At 37.3% G+C, this 15,715-nt stretch overlaps 1 protein-coding gene across 2 annotated transcripts in view; it reads left to right on the top strand.

Moving 5' to 3' along the window:
• Positions 1-15,715, top strand: part of garz (Sec7 domain-containing protein garz) — a 146,625-nt gene that overhangs the window by 79,441 nt on the left and 51,469 nt on the right. For both annotated transcript variants that reach the window (XM_089089637.1, XM_089089636.1), the window contains exon 14: positions 11,439-11,557. In XM_089089637.1, the coding sequence (XP_088945763.1) occupies positions 11,439-11,557 (119 nt within the window). The remainder of the gene's footprint in view (positions 1-11,438; positions 11,558-15,715) is intronic.

Below are 15,715 nucleotides of genomic sequence, written 5' to 3'. Positions count from 1 at the left end.
GTTGCCCATAAAACGGGCTAAAAAAAAAAGAGCCAAGAAAATTCTATCCTCGACACCTTCTCATGGAAGGGTGGCTATAGAAACTTAAGAAGTGGCTCACTCAAGATAGGCATTTTGTTCACAATATTTGGAAAGTCTAATAAATATGCTCCGGAGATGGCAGAATCCCCACAGTCCTTGGGCCAAGGGCTGTAATTAATATGAATGTAGAAATGTAGAAAGAAAAATAGAAACAAAACATAGTTCCCCCAAACGGGGCGCATCAAAAGACCAGAAAAAAAAACCCTGACCACATAAGAGGTGTTTGTAGCAACTTGGGATCGGGCTTATTTGATTTGTAATTGAAAATTCTAGTGCTCTTATTTAAGAGTTTGAAAGACATTTGAGAGCAGCCTACCACCATCTCGCTGCCTTTTCTGCTTGTTTGAGATTGAGATTTGAATGCTTAGAAACGTCGAAAGGTCTAATAAATATGCCTCCAGGGTTGACATCACCTCACCCCTGGGCCGCAGAAAAATGGCCCAGACATTTTAATTATACATTGTTCACAGATAGGTTAAAGTAGAACAGGCGGTCATGTTTGGTCTTTATTTTCAGATCAGGTAGAAGCACTGACGGGTTGTTCGCTAGACCGTAATTCCCAGAGTTTCCCCAGGGTTTACTGTTCAGACGACAGGCGTACTTGAGTATATCAAAAGACGCTATATGAGTCTGAAATTATCTCCCAGTATCTTGAGAATGTCTTCGGGGATTAAGTTGAAACTTTGAGAGAGTATTAGGGGTGGGGCTCGGTGGATCTAAAATTTTAACTTAGGGTGGGTGGCATAGGTAAGTCGAAAGGCACTGCGTGTGTTCAGTTCATCGAAATAGCGTATCTGCAAATCGAGAACAACTCAGGTGGACTTGACTTGACTTTCTTTATTTACTACTAATTACAAAACAAAACGGCGTATCTGTCAACGAATTGGATTAAAAAAAAAAAAGACAATAAAATTCCCCCTCAGTTAACAAACAATACCAAAAAGTAAAAAAAATTCTCTCCTCTCCCAATAAATGTTTCTATTTAGGTTTTTCTTTGAAAATATCAAGTTAACAAGTTTGAAACTTTCTGCTCATTGCAATGCCATATCTGCGACATCTTAACAACAATTTGGGGAATAAACCCGAAACTTTCAGGCCGTGTTGGGGGAAGAATAGGGTAGGGCAATAAACATCAAATTTTAAGTTGTTCGAAGGGGAAAGGACAAAACAGTTTGTCTGTGGTTCCACCAAAACATTTTTGCACTATAATCTCCTATGAGATTTAAAATCCATGCACAATTTATTGTTGATATCGATTAAATGACACTTTTGCCAAGTTATCAACACGGCATGTCTGCCACACGTCGGGGAGGACTTGGAGTATCGAGTTAAAACTTTCAGGGAGTGATGACGAGAGGGCGATAAGTAGGGGTTGTTAAATCGACGTTGAACTACGAATTGGCAGGAGACTATGAAACTAAATTAAATGACCCCACGTGTATTTAGATTATCGAAATAATATGTTTGTAATATCTTTGGAACTATTTGGGGGTTGGAGTAAAAATTTTCATGTTGTGTATAAGAAGTAAGGAGGGAAGGGAGGTTTCTAGTTTTGTGTCAGGGGGGAGGAGAGAGCTAAAAATGTTTTTTTTGGTACACCTAAAAAAATGTACTTTAATCCCCAATAGGAATTATAATTTATTCACGTCTATTAGTGAGGTAAAGGGCTTACAAAAAAAAACTATACAAATAATCCCTGCATCAACCTACAACAAAACTATTTCAATTAAAAATGAGGAAAATTGATGAATAAAAGCAGAAGTTTTTCAACAAATAAAGCCTAAACTTAGTTTAATTAATAAATTATAAACTTGACTAGTTATACCGGCGTTAGACCAGTCTCTGTCATTTGGATACTGCTTGGATACTTGCCAGTAAATCTGTATTTGATGAAATTCTAAATGAAAGCATAAATCTCACCTGAGAGCGGATTTTATAGCTAAAGAAATATGTCATCAGTCAGCCAGAAAACGTTTGATGATGGAATGAAGGCACTGGGAAAGAAACTGGATCTCATAATTAACCAACAAAAAGAGTTTGCTGTTACACTGTCGTCGATTTCGGATGAGGTTCAGACTTTGAAAAATGAATCGAAGTCTCGTGATGCGAAGATTGCTAGTCTAGAAAGCCAGCTTGAGGAGCAAAAGTCAAAGTGTGATACAATCGAAACGAAACTGTTGGAAATCGAAGTAAAAGACCGAAAACTCAACTTAATCATCTTCGGATTACCGAAAGAGAAAAACCAACAGACAGTTCTCGCGAATGTGTCTACGTTACTGACATCAAAAATGGAAATCACGGATAAAATCCAAATATCACAGTGCTACCGGGTGCCTCAGAAGTCAAATGTGTCTAGTCGTAAGCCGATCGCCCCTCTAGTTTTCGTAACAGTGTCGTCAGAAAAAGATATTCAATCAATCTTAAGTTCGATATCAAAGCGGAAAGGAACTAGGGTACGGATTCGCACGGACTTGCGGCCCAAACTAAACTCTGTTTGAAACGAGTTACTGTCTAAGGGTAAGGAGCTGCGAGAGACTGGATCCGCACAACTCACACGAGTGAAACAAAAAGGGGCCAAACTCTGGCTAGAGTATAAATCGGATTCGGAGTCGCAGTGGGCAAAAGCATAAGAAATATTAAAGGCGACTAGTGTATAGATATTAGATCAATCCCGCTCTAGATTGATAATTGTTTTGTTTTTGTGTTTGAGAAATGTTGATTTTTTATTTTTATGTGTTATTTAGGCTAGTTCGGTTCAAGTTTCTTTTGATTATTTCTACCCCAGTTATTTCTGTTCTACTTATACCTTCTCAACTTAGGTCTTCTCGAAGGATGATAAGTATAATAGGTTTTCATGACTCGGCGGTGGTACGGGCTCCTTGTCACGCGGGCTTACTGGCGCGGGGTGGGAACTTTCGAATATTATTTAGTTGACTTTAAAGTTTGCGGGTGCGGGGGGACCGATAGACTGATGGCTTTGGAGGGAAAACCCCTTAACCTATCTTTACTTTCTGAAACTTTTCATGTATTCGGTCAAAGAGAAAACAACAGTTTTTCTAAAATAAGACCGTCATCGTACGTTTCTCCTGATGAAATAAACAGACTTGAAAATAATTCATTGCAAATGGGGTTTGTGAATGTACAGGGACTCATGAGCTCTATTGATGAACTAACAAATTTATTGCCAGCAAATCAAATTGAAATTTTGGGGATTTGTGAAAGATTTATTAATGATGAGACAAAATATAATGTGAAAATTCTGGGATATAAATTCGTTGATAAGAATCGACTAGTCCATGAAAAAGGTGGCCTTGGGTTATATTTGAAAGATGGAGCGCAGTTTGAGCGACTGCTGGAACTGGAAAAATATAATGTTGAAAAAGTGTGTGAAATACTGGCTGTTGAAAGTCGGCTTGGGACTAAAAAAAATTCAAATTTATGTTGTGTATAAGCCCCCGTCGGCCCCAATACCGCTTTTTTTGCAATCTCTGGAGTCTTTACTAGCATCTTTGGACGATAAGGATGTTGTGGTTATGGGGGATTTTAATATAAACCTACTGGAATTTAATGAAAATACCCATACATCAGAATTAATTACGTGAATGACATCGAATTCCCTAAGTCCTTCGTTTACAATTCCAACGTGTGTTGCATCGACTAGTGCAACTCTCACTGGCAGCCTACTTTTAACAACACTAGCCGAGTCTTCACAGGTTGTTCTGACGGATTTCTCTAATCATTTTTTGTTAATTTCTGATGTGAGATACCAGATTCATAAAATAAAATCACCAGAAACAGCAACCCAGATTATTAATAAAAAAAAAAAATCTAGTATGTTTAAACGATAAACTGAATTTGACTAATCGGTCTTCTGTATTTGATGCTGATAAAATAAAGTCTGCGACGAATTATTTTTTAGAAGGATTTGATGCTGTACTTGATGAGTCGTGCCCAAGAGTAAAAAAAAGAAAACGGAAATATAATCAACCCATCCAACCATGAATATCGCCCGCCCTTTTGACTTCAATAAAACATAAAAACAATCTCTATAAAACCTTAATATCTTTCCCAAGTGAAGAAAATAGAAGAACCTTCAAAAATTATAAAAACCTACTTTCAAAAATAATACGTAATGCTAAAATGAAATTTTATTTAGATTCTTTTAATGAAGTAAGTAAGTCCTCAAAGAAAACTTGGAAACTAATCAACTCATGTTTAAGTCGATCGCGGACGTCTTCTTCACCTTCAAACATACGGGATGCCCATGGTAATACAATTGAAAGGGAACTAGAAATGGCAAATTACCTAAATTTTCATTTCGTGTTAATCGGGCAGTCAGTAGCTAATTAGTTCTAACATAATATGTCAAATGGGCAAAGTAATTATCGTATGGACCTAGGAAGTCCTTCTGAAAAATATATGTTTTTAAATCCGGTAACAGAGGAAGAGCTTGCTAAGCTTGGTAAGCTTTTAAAGAATGAAAATTCCCCGGGGATTGATGAATCGTCGACCAATATTGTTAAAGCCATTTTACCTAGTATTAATAAAGTTATGTGTCATTTAATAAATCTGTCATCTAGATCAGAAGCTTTTCCGGATTCTTTCAAAAAAGCGAAAGTGTTACCGCTATATAAAAGTGGTGACCGGACTAATTGCTCGAATTATAGACCCATTTCTATTCTTTTGGGCTTTTGTAAACTAATGGAGTGATGTTTTTATAATCGAATGTATAATTTTCAATGTTCAAAAGATTATTTTTCAAAAACACAATATGTATTTAGAAAAGAGCATAGTACGCAGGATGCTATATTAACTATGGTACAATTTATTCACGAGTGTCTGGACAAAAGATTGGATCCCGGCGAGTATATTTTTGGATCTTGAGAAGGCATTCGATTCGTTATGCCATGAAATATTGTTGTACAAATTAAACCATGGTGGGATACGAGGACCAGCGCACGATTTTTTCGCATCTTACCTAAGTGGTCGCTCCCAAGTGACTATGATCAACGACACAGTTTCGGATCCATGTCTGTTGTCAAATATTGGTGTCCCGCAAGGTTCAATCCTGGGACCACTGCTTATTATAATATGCATAAATGACCTTCCATCAGCGACAGAAAACCATGGTCTGAATGTTCTTTTCGCTGATGATACCGGATCATCACTTACTGGACAGTCGGAAGAGAATCTCAAAGAGAAGCTGCAAATCGTATTTTCACAACTTCTTGTATGGCTGAAAGCTAATCGTTTGTCATTAAGTGCATCAAAAACCAAATTTATCATTTATAGTAGAATTGTGCAGAAAGCACAAGGAATTTCAACAATATTTGATCATGCTACAAATATTCAAATTCAAAGGGTAACTTCGCTCCGGTATCTGGGTATTATTATTGATGAAAATCTGTCATATAAAGAACATTGTAATAGATTACGGGTTAAAGTTGCTCAAGGGGTTGGTATAATGCGAAGGTTTCAGCATTTTTTCCATATGAAATCCTGCGTCTAATTTATTTTGCGTTGGTTCATTCCCATCTTACGTATTGTCCTCTGATATATTTGGCAACATTCAGATATCATGTGAAACCGATACAAATTCTTCAAAACCGGGCTCTTCTAATTTTAAAGAAATATTTACCATCACCGTCTTCGTATCCTAATAAGAGTAAAACTGAAACTCTATATCTTCTAACTAATATTTTACCTGTTTCACAGATATTCACCCTTTATTCTTTTTTGTTTAAGGTAAAATATGACCGGTCGGAACTACCTACGTACTAACGTTCGAATAATTTTTCCCTGTGCAACATGCCCATGCTTATGAAACCCGACATAAATGGAACATTCAGCACCTAAAATTAAGCACAGAGAGATCACGGTTCTCGCCATTATTTTCAATCACGGGTTCATGGTGTCTTTATCTACCATTTATTGATTGCAGTAAATCTCTTCCAAATATAAAAAAGCAACTTCATTCTATCCTTATATATAAATTTAAGAATTAATAATATATGAAAAACTGGGTACATTTGATAATATTGCTTTGTTGGGTGTTTTGCCCTGTGAGATGCCGGTCATCGGTTACCCTTCTTTGCCCTTTGTTTTTTTTTTATTGGTGTATTTTCGGTGGATCTTTGCCCGGTGTCGGTAGGTTTGTGAGGTGGGTGCCCGTCTATTGGTAAGTCATGGAATAACTCTTCTTTATTTTTTGTTGTCTAACAGGTTTATTCCGATTAATTTACCGGGTTTTTGTCATTCGACCTTGTGTCTCCGGCGGTTACCCTCTATTTATGTCTATTTTGTACAGATATTTTAAAATTAAACCTTGGACCTTGAACCTTGAACCTAAAGCTAATAGAAATTAAAATAAATAATCAAGACAACTTAGAAGAAACAGAAATGACTACACACAGGAGTAGGGCTACAGTTCCCTAAACCTTCTAATGGGTGTAGCGTCATCTTCACTCTAATGAAAATCAAATATGTTTTAAATATTTTTCTTTTATAATTAAAAGATTGTAAAATCAAAATTGCTAAGATTTCCAGGAAGTAATCATATTTAACAACCAGTTCATTTTTATTAATTTTTTGCCATTCATCTTGATTATTCTGGTAATTTTACGTATTATTTTTCTTTGACGAATAAAACCTCGCTGTCCAAAATAAATATCATTTTCAATAAAACACAAGTGATATTCAATCCGCTTATAGAGTTTGAGAGGGAAGGAAGTAGCACTACGCTTATTTGTAAGCCCTGATTAACCCTGTGATATTATTTTGTTGTTGTTTTGCTTTTGATTTTATTACAAATACGCAAGGCACTGCTTTAAATGAAATAGTTTCAATAGAGCCCAAGTGGTGTTTACTTTAGAAGATCCAGGGGAATGTAGCCCTACTCCTGTAAGTAGTAATTTCTGTTTTTTTTATTGGATTGTTCAGTTTAATTTCTACTAGTTTTAGGATAAATTTTTTCTTATGTAGTAGTTATTTATTCATCTATATCTCTTATCGTTATGTTTGATTATTTGTTTTAATTTCTGTTCGTTTTGAGTTTCATTGATTCATTGACAGTAATCTGTCTTCGCTTTCAGTATGACTTGTTGTAGGACATTGTTTATGCTTTTCTCAGGTTTTAATACGGCTCTTTACTTCTCTTTGAAAAACTTCCGTTTTTCGAAAACATTGCTTATATTAATTACCATGAACAACGCTGTTAAATTTTAATGTATTGAAGATGGATAATTGGAAGTGACAATATAAACATTGATAAGAAGTAATTTTTGCTTGAATTTGAAATTTATAGTATCAAAACTGCACGGCAAACAATGACCAGCAGTAAACCTGCAGTTTTCACTGCTTCAGGCTATAAACTCATCGCCAGTGGTGCTTCCAGTCTAGAAATAAAAACCGCAAAAATACATTAGTTGGCTCTTAGGTGACAAAGTCCAGAAATTAATATCTTTTGCTGTTTAGCTTGTGTGTGAATTAAACAATTTAATACTCTTCAACTGTGTTTTCTGAAACTTTGTAAAATTTTGATTAAGAAGTGATCGTAATTTAAATACGTCATATAGTAAAACTTAGTTTTGTTGTTTACAAGCTTAACATTTAAACACCCATTTGAAATTTACTTAATTTCCTCTCTTCTTTTTGTTTTGTTTTTAGCGTAGAATACTTTTATATCCTGAGTTTGTTTTTTTGCTTAGACTTTATCAATTACATACAAAGGTGTTGTCTTCGATGCATATAACAGTAATTGATGTTGGAAATATGGCCAACAATCATGTGCAATCACATTTTTTTTGGGGGGGGGGGGACAATTCTAGTACAAGGAGCTGAAGATAAAAAATTGAGGTGATTTTCTAATAGAAACGGAGAGGCATTGATTATTCGTGCCAGAACTTGTTGGGCTACCAAAAATCATGGAAAATATCTTGGTGCATCTGCAGTATAATTCCCAGCAAACAAGCTTTTAGGCATCCTAACAGAAGTAATATTTTCCAACCTGAGCTGTAAAAAGACGAAATGTTACAATGCTGATAAGGAGGGCCAAAGCCTTGCATCCGGACCCAGGTTTAGGTTTACAAATATTGTTGGCCTTACACCCGGAATCGTGGAATGAAAAGCTATTTTGGGATGGAGGAGGTGGTGGCCTCCTAATTCTTACTAAAAACCATACCAGCAATTGTACTGAAGCAGTTTGGGTTAATGTGCTCAAATCGATCGGATTATTTTGAACACTATTGGTTCATCGACAGGCTTATTTTGTGTTCCACAGCCATTAACCGAGAAAAAGGATGGGTAACGATAATTCTTGATGCTATAGCCATACGGCCATTGAAAATTCTTAGTAACTCATCAGCACCCATCCTCCTGAGGGTTTGCTTGCAATAGTCTCCCATTTTTATCAATGGAAACAGCTCCATACCTGAAAGAACGTGGGAAATATGTATTGGAAGCATTGACAATTGATGGATCGCAGCCAAAGGGAAAGAAGAATGGGGAAGTAGGTGCTAGATAACCTATGTTACGAGCTGGGTTAAGAGGTATAGGGCAAGGGTTTATGAGGAACAGATAGCAGCCATTGATGGGTTCCAACCCAAAGGGAAGAAAATGAGGAACAGTGGGATATACTAACAAAGGGTAGGAGTATGGTGAAGAAGTATATGGTGAAGGTCCGGGGCGTATGTATCAACTGTTGTAGTGGTTGTTGGGGGGGTTGTCAACAAGGGGTTCTCCTTTGGGAAGGGCTATGGCTTGGTAAGGGGACCGAAGTTGGACTTGACATGGCCGAAACAGGTGTTTGTTGGAGGTTGTAACTTGTTAAAGACCAAGTTTCCTTCCGATTCTCTACTAGGTCATTTACCTTGTAGCACTGCTTGCTGTCTTGAACATGTCTGTTACCCAGACATATCAATAGTCGCTTAGTTGGACTCGTCCTCGTCATGTTCTGATTTCGAAATCAGGAGGCATGGAGATTGAGAGTCTTTTGCCGTAGTTTTGTCGCTTAAACTCTGACCCTCTGTTGGGGTTCTTCAGTAAGTTGACTTGACTGACCTTAATGCTCATCTGAGGCTCGCCCAACTCAACTTTGTAGTTAGCATAGCTCAACTTCGTGGCCTGGCCCTTCACGACTTGCCTCCAGCTTTCAGTGTCTTCTAGAAAAAGGGTTCTCCTTTTTATTGAAGTTGGGCTGGCAGGCTGACGCATTAAATCCAAGTTCTGGTTTCCATGTTGGGTAAGCATCTGCCACAATGAAAGATCATATGCATGATTCTCTTCAAAGTGAATTCTGCCAATATAACTCTGCCGTTTGACACCGTATATTGTTGTTCCAAGTTATGCTACTACATCTTATAATCTATTATCGCCTTTCGGATTTCCTCTTGTTTGTAGTAGGAATAAATAAATCATTTTCAAACAGGAACATGATTTATGCCTCTCATTTCTTGAACTCGCTCGCGAGGGGAAGAATGAAACCAAGGAAAATCGTTTCCATGCCGGATTTACACGCTTGTCGCTTCATTTGTGGGACTTGAGAACTAGTGCTTCTCAATTTGTCGAATTTGATGGTGGGGATAAGGAATAGGGGGGTGGGGATCAATTTGTAGATGCCTCTTAAGATAGCCTTGCACGCGAGTAATAGCCTTGACTTTCTGCGGCATAGAGATTGCCTTAAATGATTGAAGATCCCGATGAGTTTCCAAATGAATTTTGGTGGTCTCCTCTCAAGGCGTCCGTGTAAGGTTAATGAGAAGCTTCATCTTCTTTAAATGAAATTTTCATCAAGCTTGTTCTTCTCTTTTACAAGCGTCCATTTTATCTAATTCTTTTTGTAAAAAAAAAACAAAAACAATAATAATAATAATAAAAGGGGTTTTCCTGATCCTTAGGTTCCGAGAAGCCACGACTTGGATTTGAATCGTCCTATTTATTGATATGTGACCTTAATTTAATAAATTGGGGGTGTTCCCTCAAAGAATCGTTGCATTTTGATTTAAATCAGAATTTATGTATAGTTGATTTTTGTTAACATGCTTTTCAGACTTACTTTGTGTTTTTTTTTGTGTTTTGTCCAGATGAATTTTTTTCTGGATGAACCCTTGTCGTTAGATTAGTGCAAACCAGTATTAGGACATAGATAGTCCTACCTCTTGATATATAACCTTAATATAACCACGATTTAAGGAACAATTCCCACTATCTAAGAAGGGGTTCCTAATTACCATCTGCTAGCAGGAGCGTCCCGAGCCTCATTTCATGGAGGGGGGGGGTGATCTTCGTAAATTTTACTGAATCGTTACCGGATTTACGCCGAATTTTCTGCAGAAATCAGGAATTTTGCAAAATTTCTGCTTAAGTTTTTGCCTTCGGCGGAAATTTTACCGAATACCAAAAAAGTTGGAGGGGGTGCGCCCCTATCCCCCCTCAGGACGCCCCTGGCTGCTGGTACTATTGGCGCAACCTTGTTTTCAAAAGCATAAGATGTGGAAACTGCTGCTGATTACCCATTTGTTGCTTAGGATGATAAATAAGAGAAATAAAGGCTCCGGGACCTCCATTGAACCCCACTAAATAAACCTTACTGATTCTCATATAACCACTGAACCTTACTAATTACCAGTTACCATCAATTGTTGAAGGTGTGACAATAAAGATAAGTGAAACCGCGAGGACGTTCAATCTAGAGGAAAATAATATTGCCTTCCCTTGCTTACCAAGTTAGAGAAAGAGATATATCTCCCAATTCTGAATAGTAACCTTAAAACAGTAAGGTAAAGCTTCCCTTGTTGTAACTACCCTTTTTTTATACAAGTTATCAAAAATGAATACTGCAACAGCTGCAGCTGACTGATGACGTGATCAGACTAAGTAAAACAATGAAATATGTAATTTAGCTTACTCTAGAAGGTTCATGACCATATAAGCCATGACTCTCTGCGGTCACCACTGATCACATCAAGTTGGTCTGTCTTTAGGCCGGGAGAGGGAAAGAAGAAAACGTAGGGAGGATCCCAGCAGCGAGACTTCTGGCAAGTATTTGAAAATAAGCCAAATATGTGTAGCTTGTTAATGAAATTATATTGTTATGATGCTCTTTGGTAAACATTTCTTAAAATAGTGAGAAAATAAGTACTTTGGGTCGCATAGATACTTCAGTGCTTAAAAATTGCAGTAAAGAATATTTATGTGTTCTTGCTAGTGCTATGTGCTCTGTGTTTTTTTTCAGCTATTAATCAGATAGTAAACAAACAATCCTACTGTTATAAGTCTTATCTCTTTACTTGAATTTATTTTTTTGACTTTCCATCCAAATTTTAGTGCTTCTAACTAATGATATATATCCTTTTTTGTAGAGGTTTCACAAGCAACACCTGGGCCGGAGTCTTCTCAACCGTTTCGATTACTCCGTGTTAGACTATCACCAGATCTGCCTACCCACGAACAACTGTTAGCAGCCAAACATAAAAAACTAGTACGTACTTGTTTTCTTATTTTACTACAAGTATCTCTGTTAGATAATTTGAAGACCTTCATTGAATCCAAATATTTCAAATAAAATATTAAAATTCACAAAGAATGTGAGTAACGTAAACTTGTTAGATTAAAATTTTGAAGGAGATGCATGATAACTGGTAATTAAAAGCTGGGACCTATAAACGACTTAAACGTGTGCAAATTTAGGTTGATTGATTTTACAACAATGTACTTTCTTAGAGCTTCAGCAAATCCTCGTGATGTGCACCAATCACAAATTAGTGTGTAATTAAACGAGAAAATTTTTTTTTGAAAGGCTTTAACACCCTTAATATTGACTCTTCATCCATAATAAGAACATGTAAGATGTAATATGTAAGAGTCTTAAAAGTGGAACTGGAAAATTATTATGGAAAAACTATGGTAGGTAAATGCTATTTAACTACTTGGAAATTATGTCTTTATTTTGGAAATTCAAATCTCTAGCTATCCAAGAAAATAGTTGAGGAAAAGGGAAAAATTGTCATTGCTGTTATAACTCTTTTTTGAGAAAAGAGGAAATTAAAGGGAAAATCCATGCCTGTCAAATGTTTGTCTAATAAAGTTCTTCAACTAGAGTCGATCAACTAGATCGACTAGGCCCCAATTTTCAGGATTTAATGCTGCTAGTTTTGTGGGGGGGGGGGCAGTTGGGAAAATGAATAATTAAGAAACACTCATCCGATAGTCATTTATTGACTGGATAGGAAAAATGACCATAAATCCTAGGCGCAAAAGTTATTCTTCAGATTGGCTTTTTCCTTGGAATCATGAGACTGATTTGCATTTTTTTAGGACCGTGTGAAGCGTGTGGCCGATTTCTCCTTTTAGATTAATATTAAGTGCAGCTCTATGATCAACTAACCCAGAAAGTGCTTGTAAGGACTAGAAGTCCCAGATAATATCAATTTAGGCAAGGGAAAAGTTACTTGTAGTCACTATAGAAAAATCCTCCGAGATCGCCATGGAATATCCTCCCATCCCATCCCAAGGAAAAAAGGACCATAAAATGCCTTTTTGATCTTTTTTAGCTACCCTAAAAAAATGTCTGCTCGGGGAAGTTTCCTGAATAGAATATTCACAACTTTAGTTTTAAGGCGGTCGGATTTTCTGTTTTTGTAAATGATGTTTCCAAATTTTTGTTTTAGCGAGTTGATTCACTTGAAACTTGTATACATTATTGACGAATTACAAACCCCGCTTAAGGAATAAGCTGGAGGATGCACGTTATCAAGGGAGAGGGAATATCTGACGCCCTAATACTATTTTTTTACGTCCTAACCTAGAGACTGTGATAGGAGATAAAGTGGGTCCCTCTTTTTCCGTTTTTATCCCTCTTTGACAGTACTGTGGGTCTTGGTTTATGCAATAAATTGTTTATCTGCCAATTTTACCATTGGATGGTATGAATGACACGTTCAATCAAAACGGACAGATGAAAAGAGACAATCAGAGTAAAAGGAGAAACAGTCACCTGATGTTGAAAAAAAAGGAAAGTCCTAAAAGCGAAGCTCATTTGAAGTAATGTACAACATTGGAAGCAATAACACAGAAAATCAAGAGGAAAACAAATAGGGAATTTCACCCCAATGACCACTTGTCAAACCGCTTCTATTTATACGCAGTCTGAAATACTAATGGATTTCTGTACATTAGATAGATTATTTCGCTAGTCTATCAATTGCAGTTATTGACGATTTCCTTACCACGGAAAAAGTTTCATGAATACTGTTACATGAATCTAATTCATTCAAAAAAAAGTATCGATATCACGCTTTCAACTAACAAAATTAAAAAAGTACCAAAATTAGCTATTTTTTTCGCTCAGTATTTCAAAGCATATCCACTTTTAATACTACTACTATCACTAACAAAGCACTACAGCACCAAGCCGCCTGAGGCCAACACTGCTATGTACGCTTCCCCTTGATTCCAATGTATTCGAAGCCTCTCTCTTTGCATACTCACAAGAAGTTCCCAGTTCTCTTAACTTTTTCCTTACGACACCCTCCCACCCCACTCGGGGACGACCTGCTTTTCGTTTGACACTAGACGGTTGGCCGATAAGGATGATTTTTGGTAATCTATCATTCTTCATCCGTAGAACGTATCATAGCCATCTCTACCTTTCTCTTATTGTAGCCCTAGAAAGCGAGATTGAACCACATTTTTCAAAGAGCTTACTATTTGAGATACGGTCAGTCAGTCGGGTATCGAATATAATCCGTAGATAATTTTTTTTGGCAAATATCTTGCAAATCCTTCTCCGTTTTTCGGAGTGCCCACGCTTTAGAACCTTACTTGACCACTGTCCTCACTGTAGATTCCAATATTTCAATCTTAGTTTCAGACTTGTCTTCCTAGTCTTCTAAAAAATTTTCAACTATGAAAAAACACCCCGGACCTTGGCTATTCTACTTTTAACAGCTTCACTGCACTCCACGGTCATTTGTTTTTTTGTTTTTGTTTTTCAGTAAAGTGCAAATTATGTTCTGGTCTTGAGAAGGCACGGGGTTTGTCAGCCCTACTCGTGTTAATGTTTGCTCGTTATGAGTTTGACTCGGCTATGTATTGTAATCGTTTTGAGTTTCATTTACTTATTGATAGTGGTTTGTGGTAGCTTTAAGCTTTGAAGATTATTTGAGTCTATTTCCGCTAATGTTTGGCTAAATGGAGCTCTTTACTTTTCTTTGAATAACTTGTTTTGCGGAAAAAGTTTTTTTTTTTAATTAATACTATATGTAAATAATGAACGAATCGCTTAACTTACAGCCCTTAACCTGAGGACTGCAGAGGGGTTGTCAGGATGTGTTTTGGGGAATGATAGGGTTGTAGAGGAGGGGCTGATTGCCCTTCATTCACTTTTGACTCTTAAAAAGGGCAGTAGATCTTCTGACTTCAAATCAAATGAGCCTCACCCGATTCGAAATTTGTACCACCATTTGTTCCATAAAAAATTGGCCGGTGCATAATTTACAGCCCACCCTTGTCCCTGGGCTCTTGAGGGCTGTGTCCACCCTGAAGACATTGTTATAGGCTCTTTGGTTGTGAACAAAATGGCCATCTCACAATTTTGATCGAGTGTGTTTGGGCAAAAGAGGGTGTCAGGGAAGGAGGCTAGTTTCCCTAGATCACTTTTGACTCTTAAAAAAGAGCTAGAGCTTTAAAATTTCAATCAAATAAGCCTTCTCTAAAATTCACACAACCACCCTTCCATAAAAAGCTTATGTGCCCTCGGGGCATAAAGCTTTTTTTAGTTTTTCTTTTTTTTTTCAAATCAAAGACCTTGATATGTGACCTTTGGACTGTTTTTGAACAAATCGCTATCAAAATTTCTATCGGATGCATTTGGGGAGATAGACCGCAAGAAGGGGGGAGGGGGCTAGTTGCCCTCCGACACTTTGACTCTTAAAAAGGGTACTTGAACTTCTGATTTTCAATCCAGTGAAACCCCTCCAAAGTTTACGACCGTCAATTGCATAAAAACGTTATATACCCCGGGGCATAACTTAAAACTCTTGCCCTGTGAGCTGTGGGGGTTGTCATCTTTAAAGACATAATTACAGGACTTTTCAACTCCGCTGAACAAAATGGCTATCTCAAAATTTTGATTGGATGTATTTGGGGAAATGATGGGTGTAGGGGAGGGGGTTGGTTGCCTTTCAATCATATTCGACTGTTAAAAAGGGCAATAGATGTTGCAATTTCCAATCGAATGAGCCCCTTTTGAAGTTTCTATGACAACTTCTATACGAAGTGCCCTGGTCTAGAACCAAAAAAATGGGGTAGGTGCCCTCCGATCACTTTGAATCTTAAAAAGAGCCCTAGAACTTCCGATCACCAGTCCAATGAGCCCCTTCCGAAGTTTATACGACCATCCTTTCTAAAAAACCTAATGTGCCCCCAGGAAATAACTTACAACCCTTCCCTGAGAGCTGTGGGGGAGGGGGGTGTCATCCTCAAAGACATAATTTCAAGACCTTTCAACTAAACTGAAAAAATGGCTATCTCAAAATTTCTATTGGATGTGTTTGGGGAAAATGACCGTAAGGGATATATACCGGACCGGAGGCTAGTTGCCCTCCGAAATTTTGACTCTTAAAAAGGGCACTAGAAA

Source organism: Artemia sp. Qi Xiang Cuo, chromosome 5, assembly GCF_049724085.1.
Source record: "Artemia sp. Qi Xiang Cuo chromosome 5, ASM4972408v1, whole genome shotgun sequence".
Classification (NCBI taxonomy): Eukaryota; Metazoa; Arthropoda; class Branchiopoda; order Anostraca; family Artemiidae; genus Artemia; species Artemia sp. Qi Xiang Cuo.
This window is presented reverse-complemented; position numbering and strand designations above follow the sequence as displayed.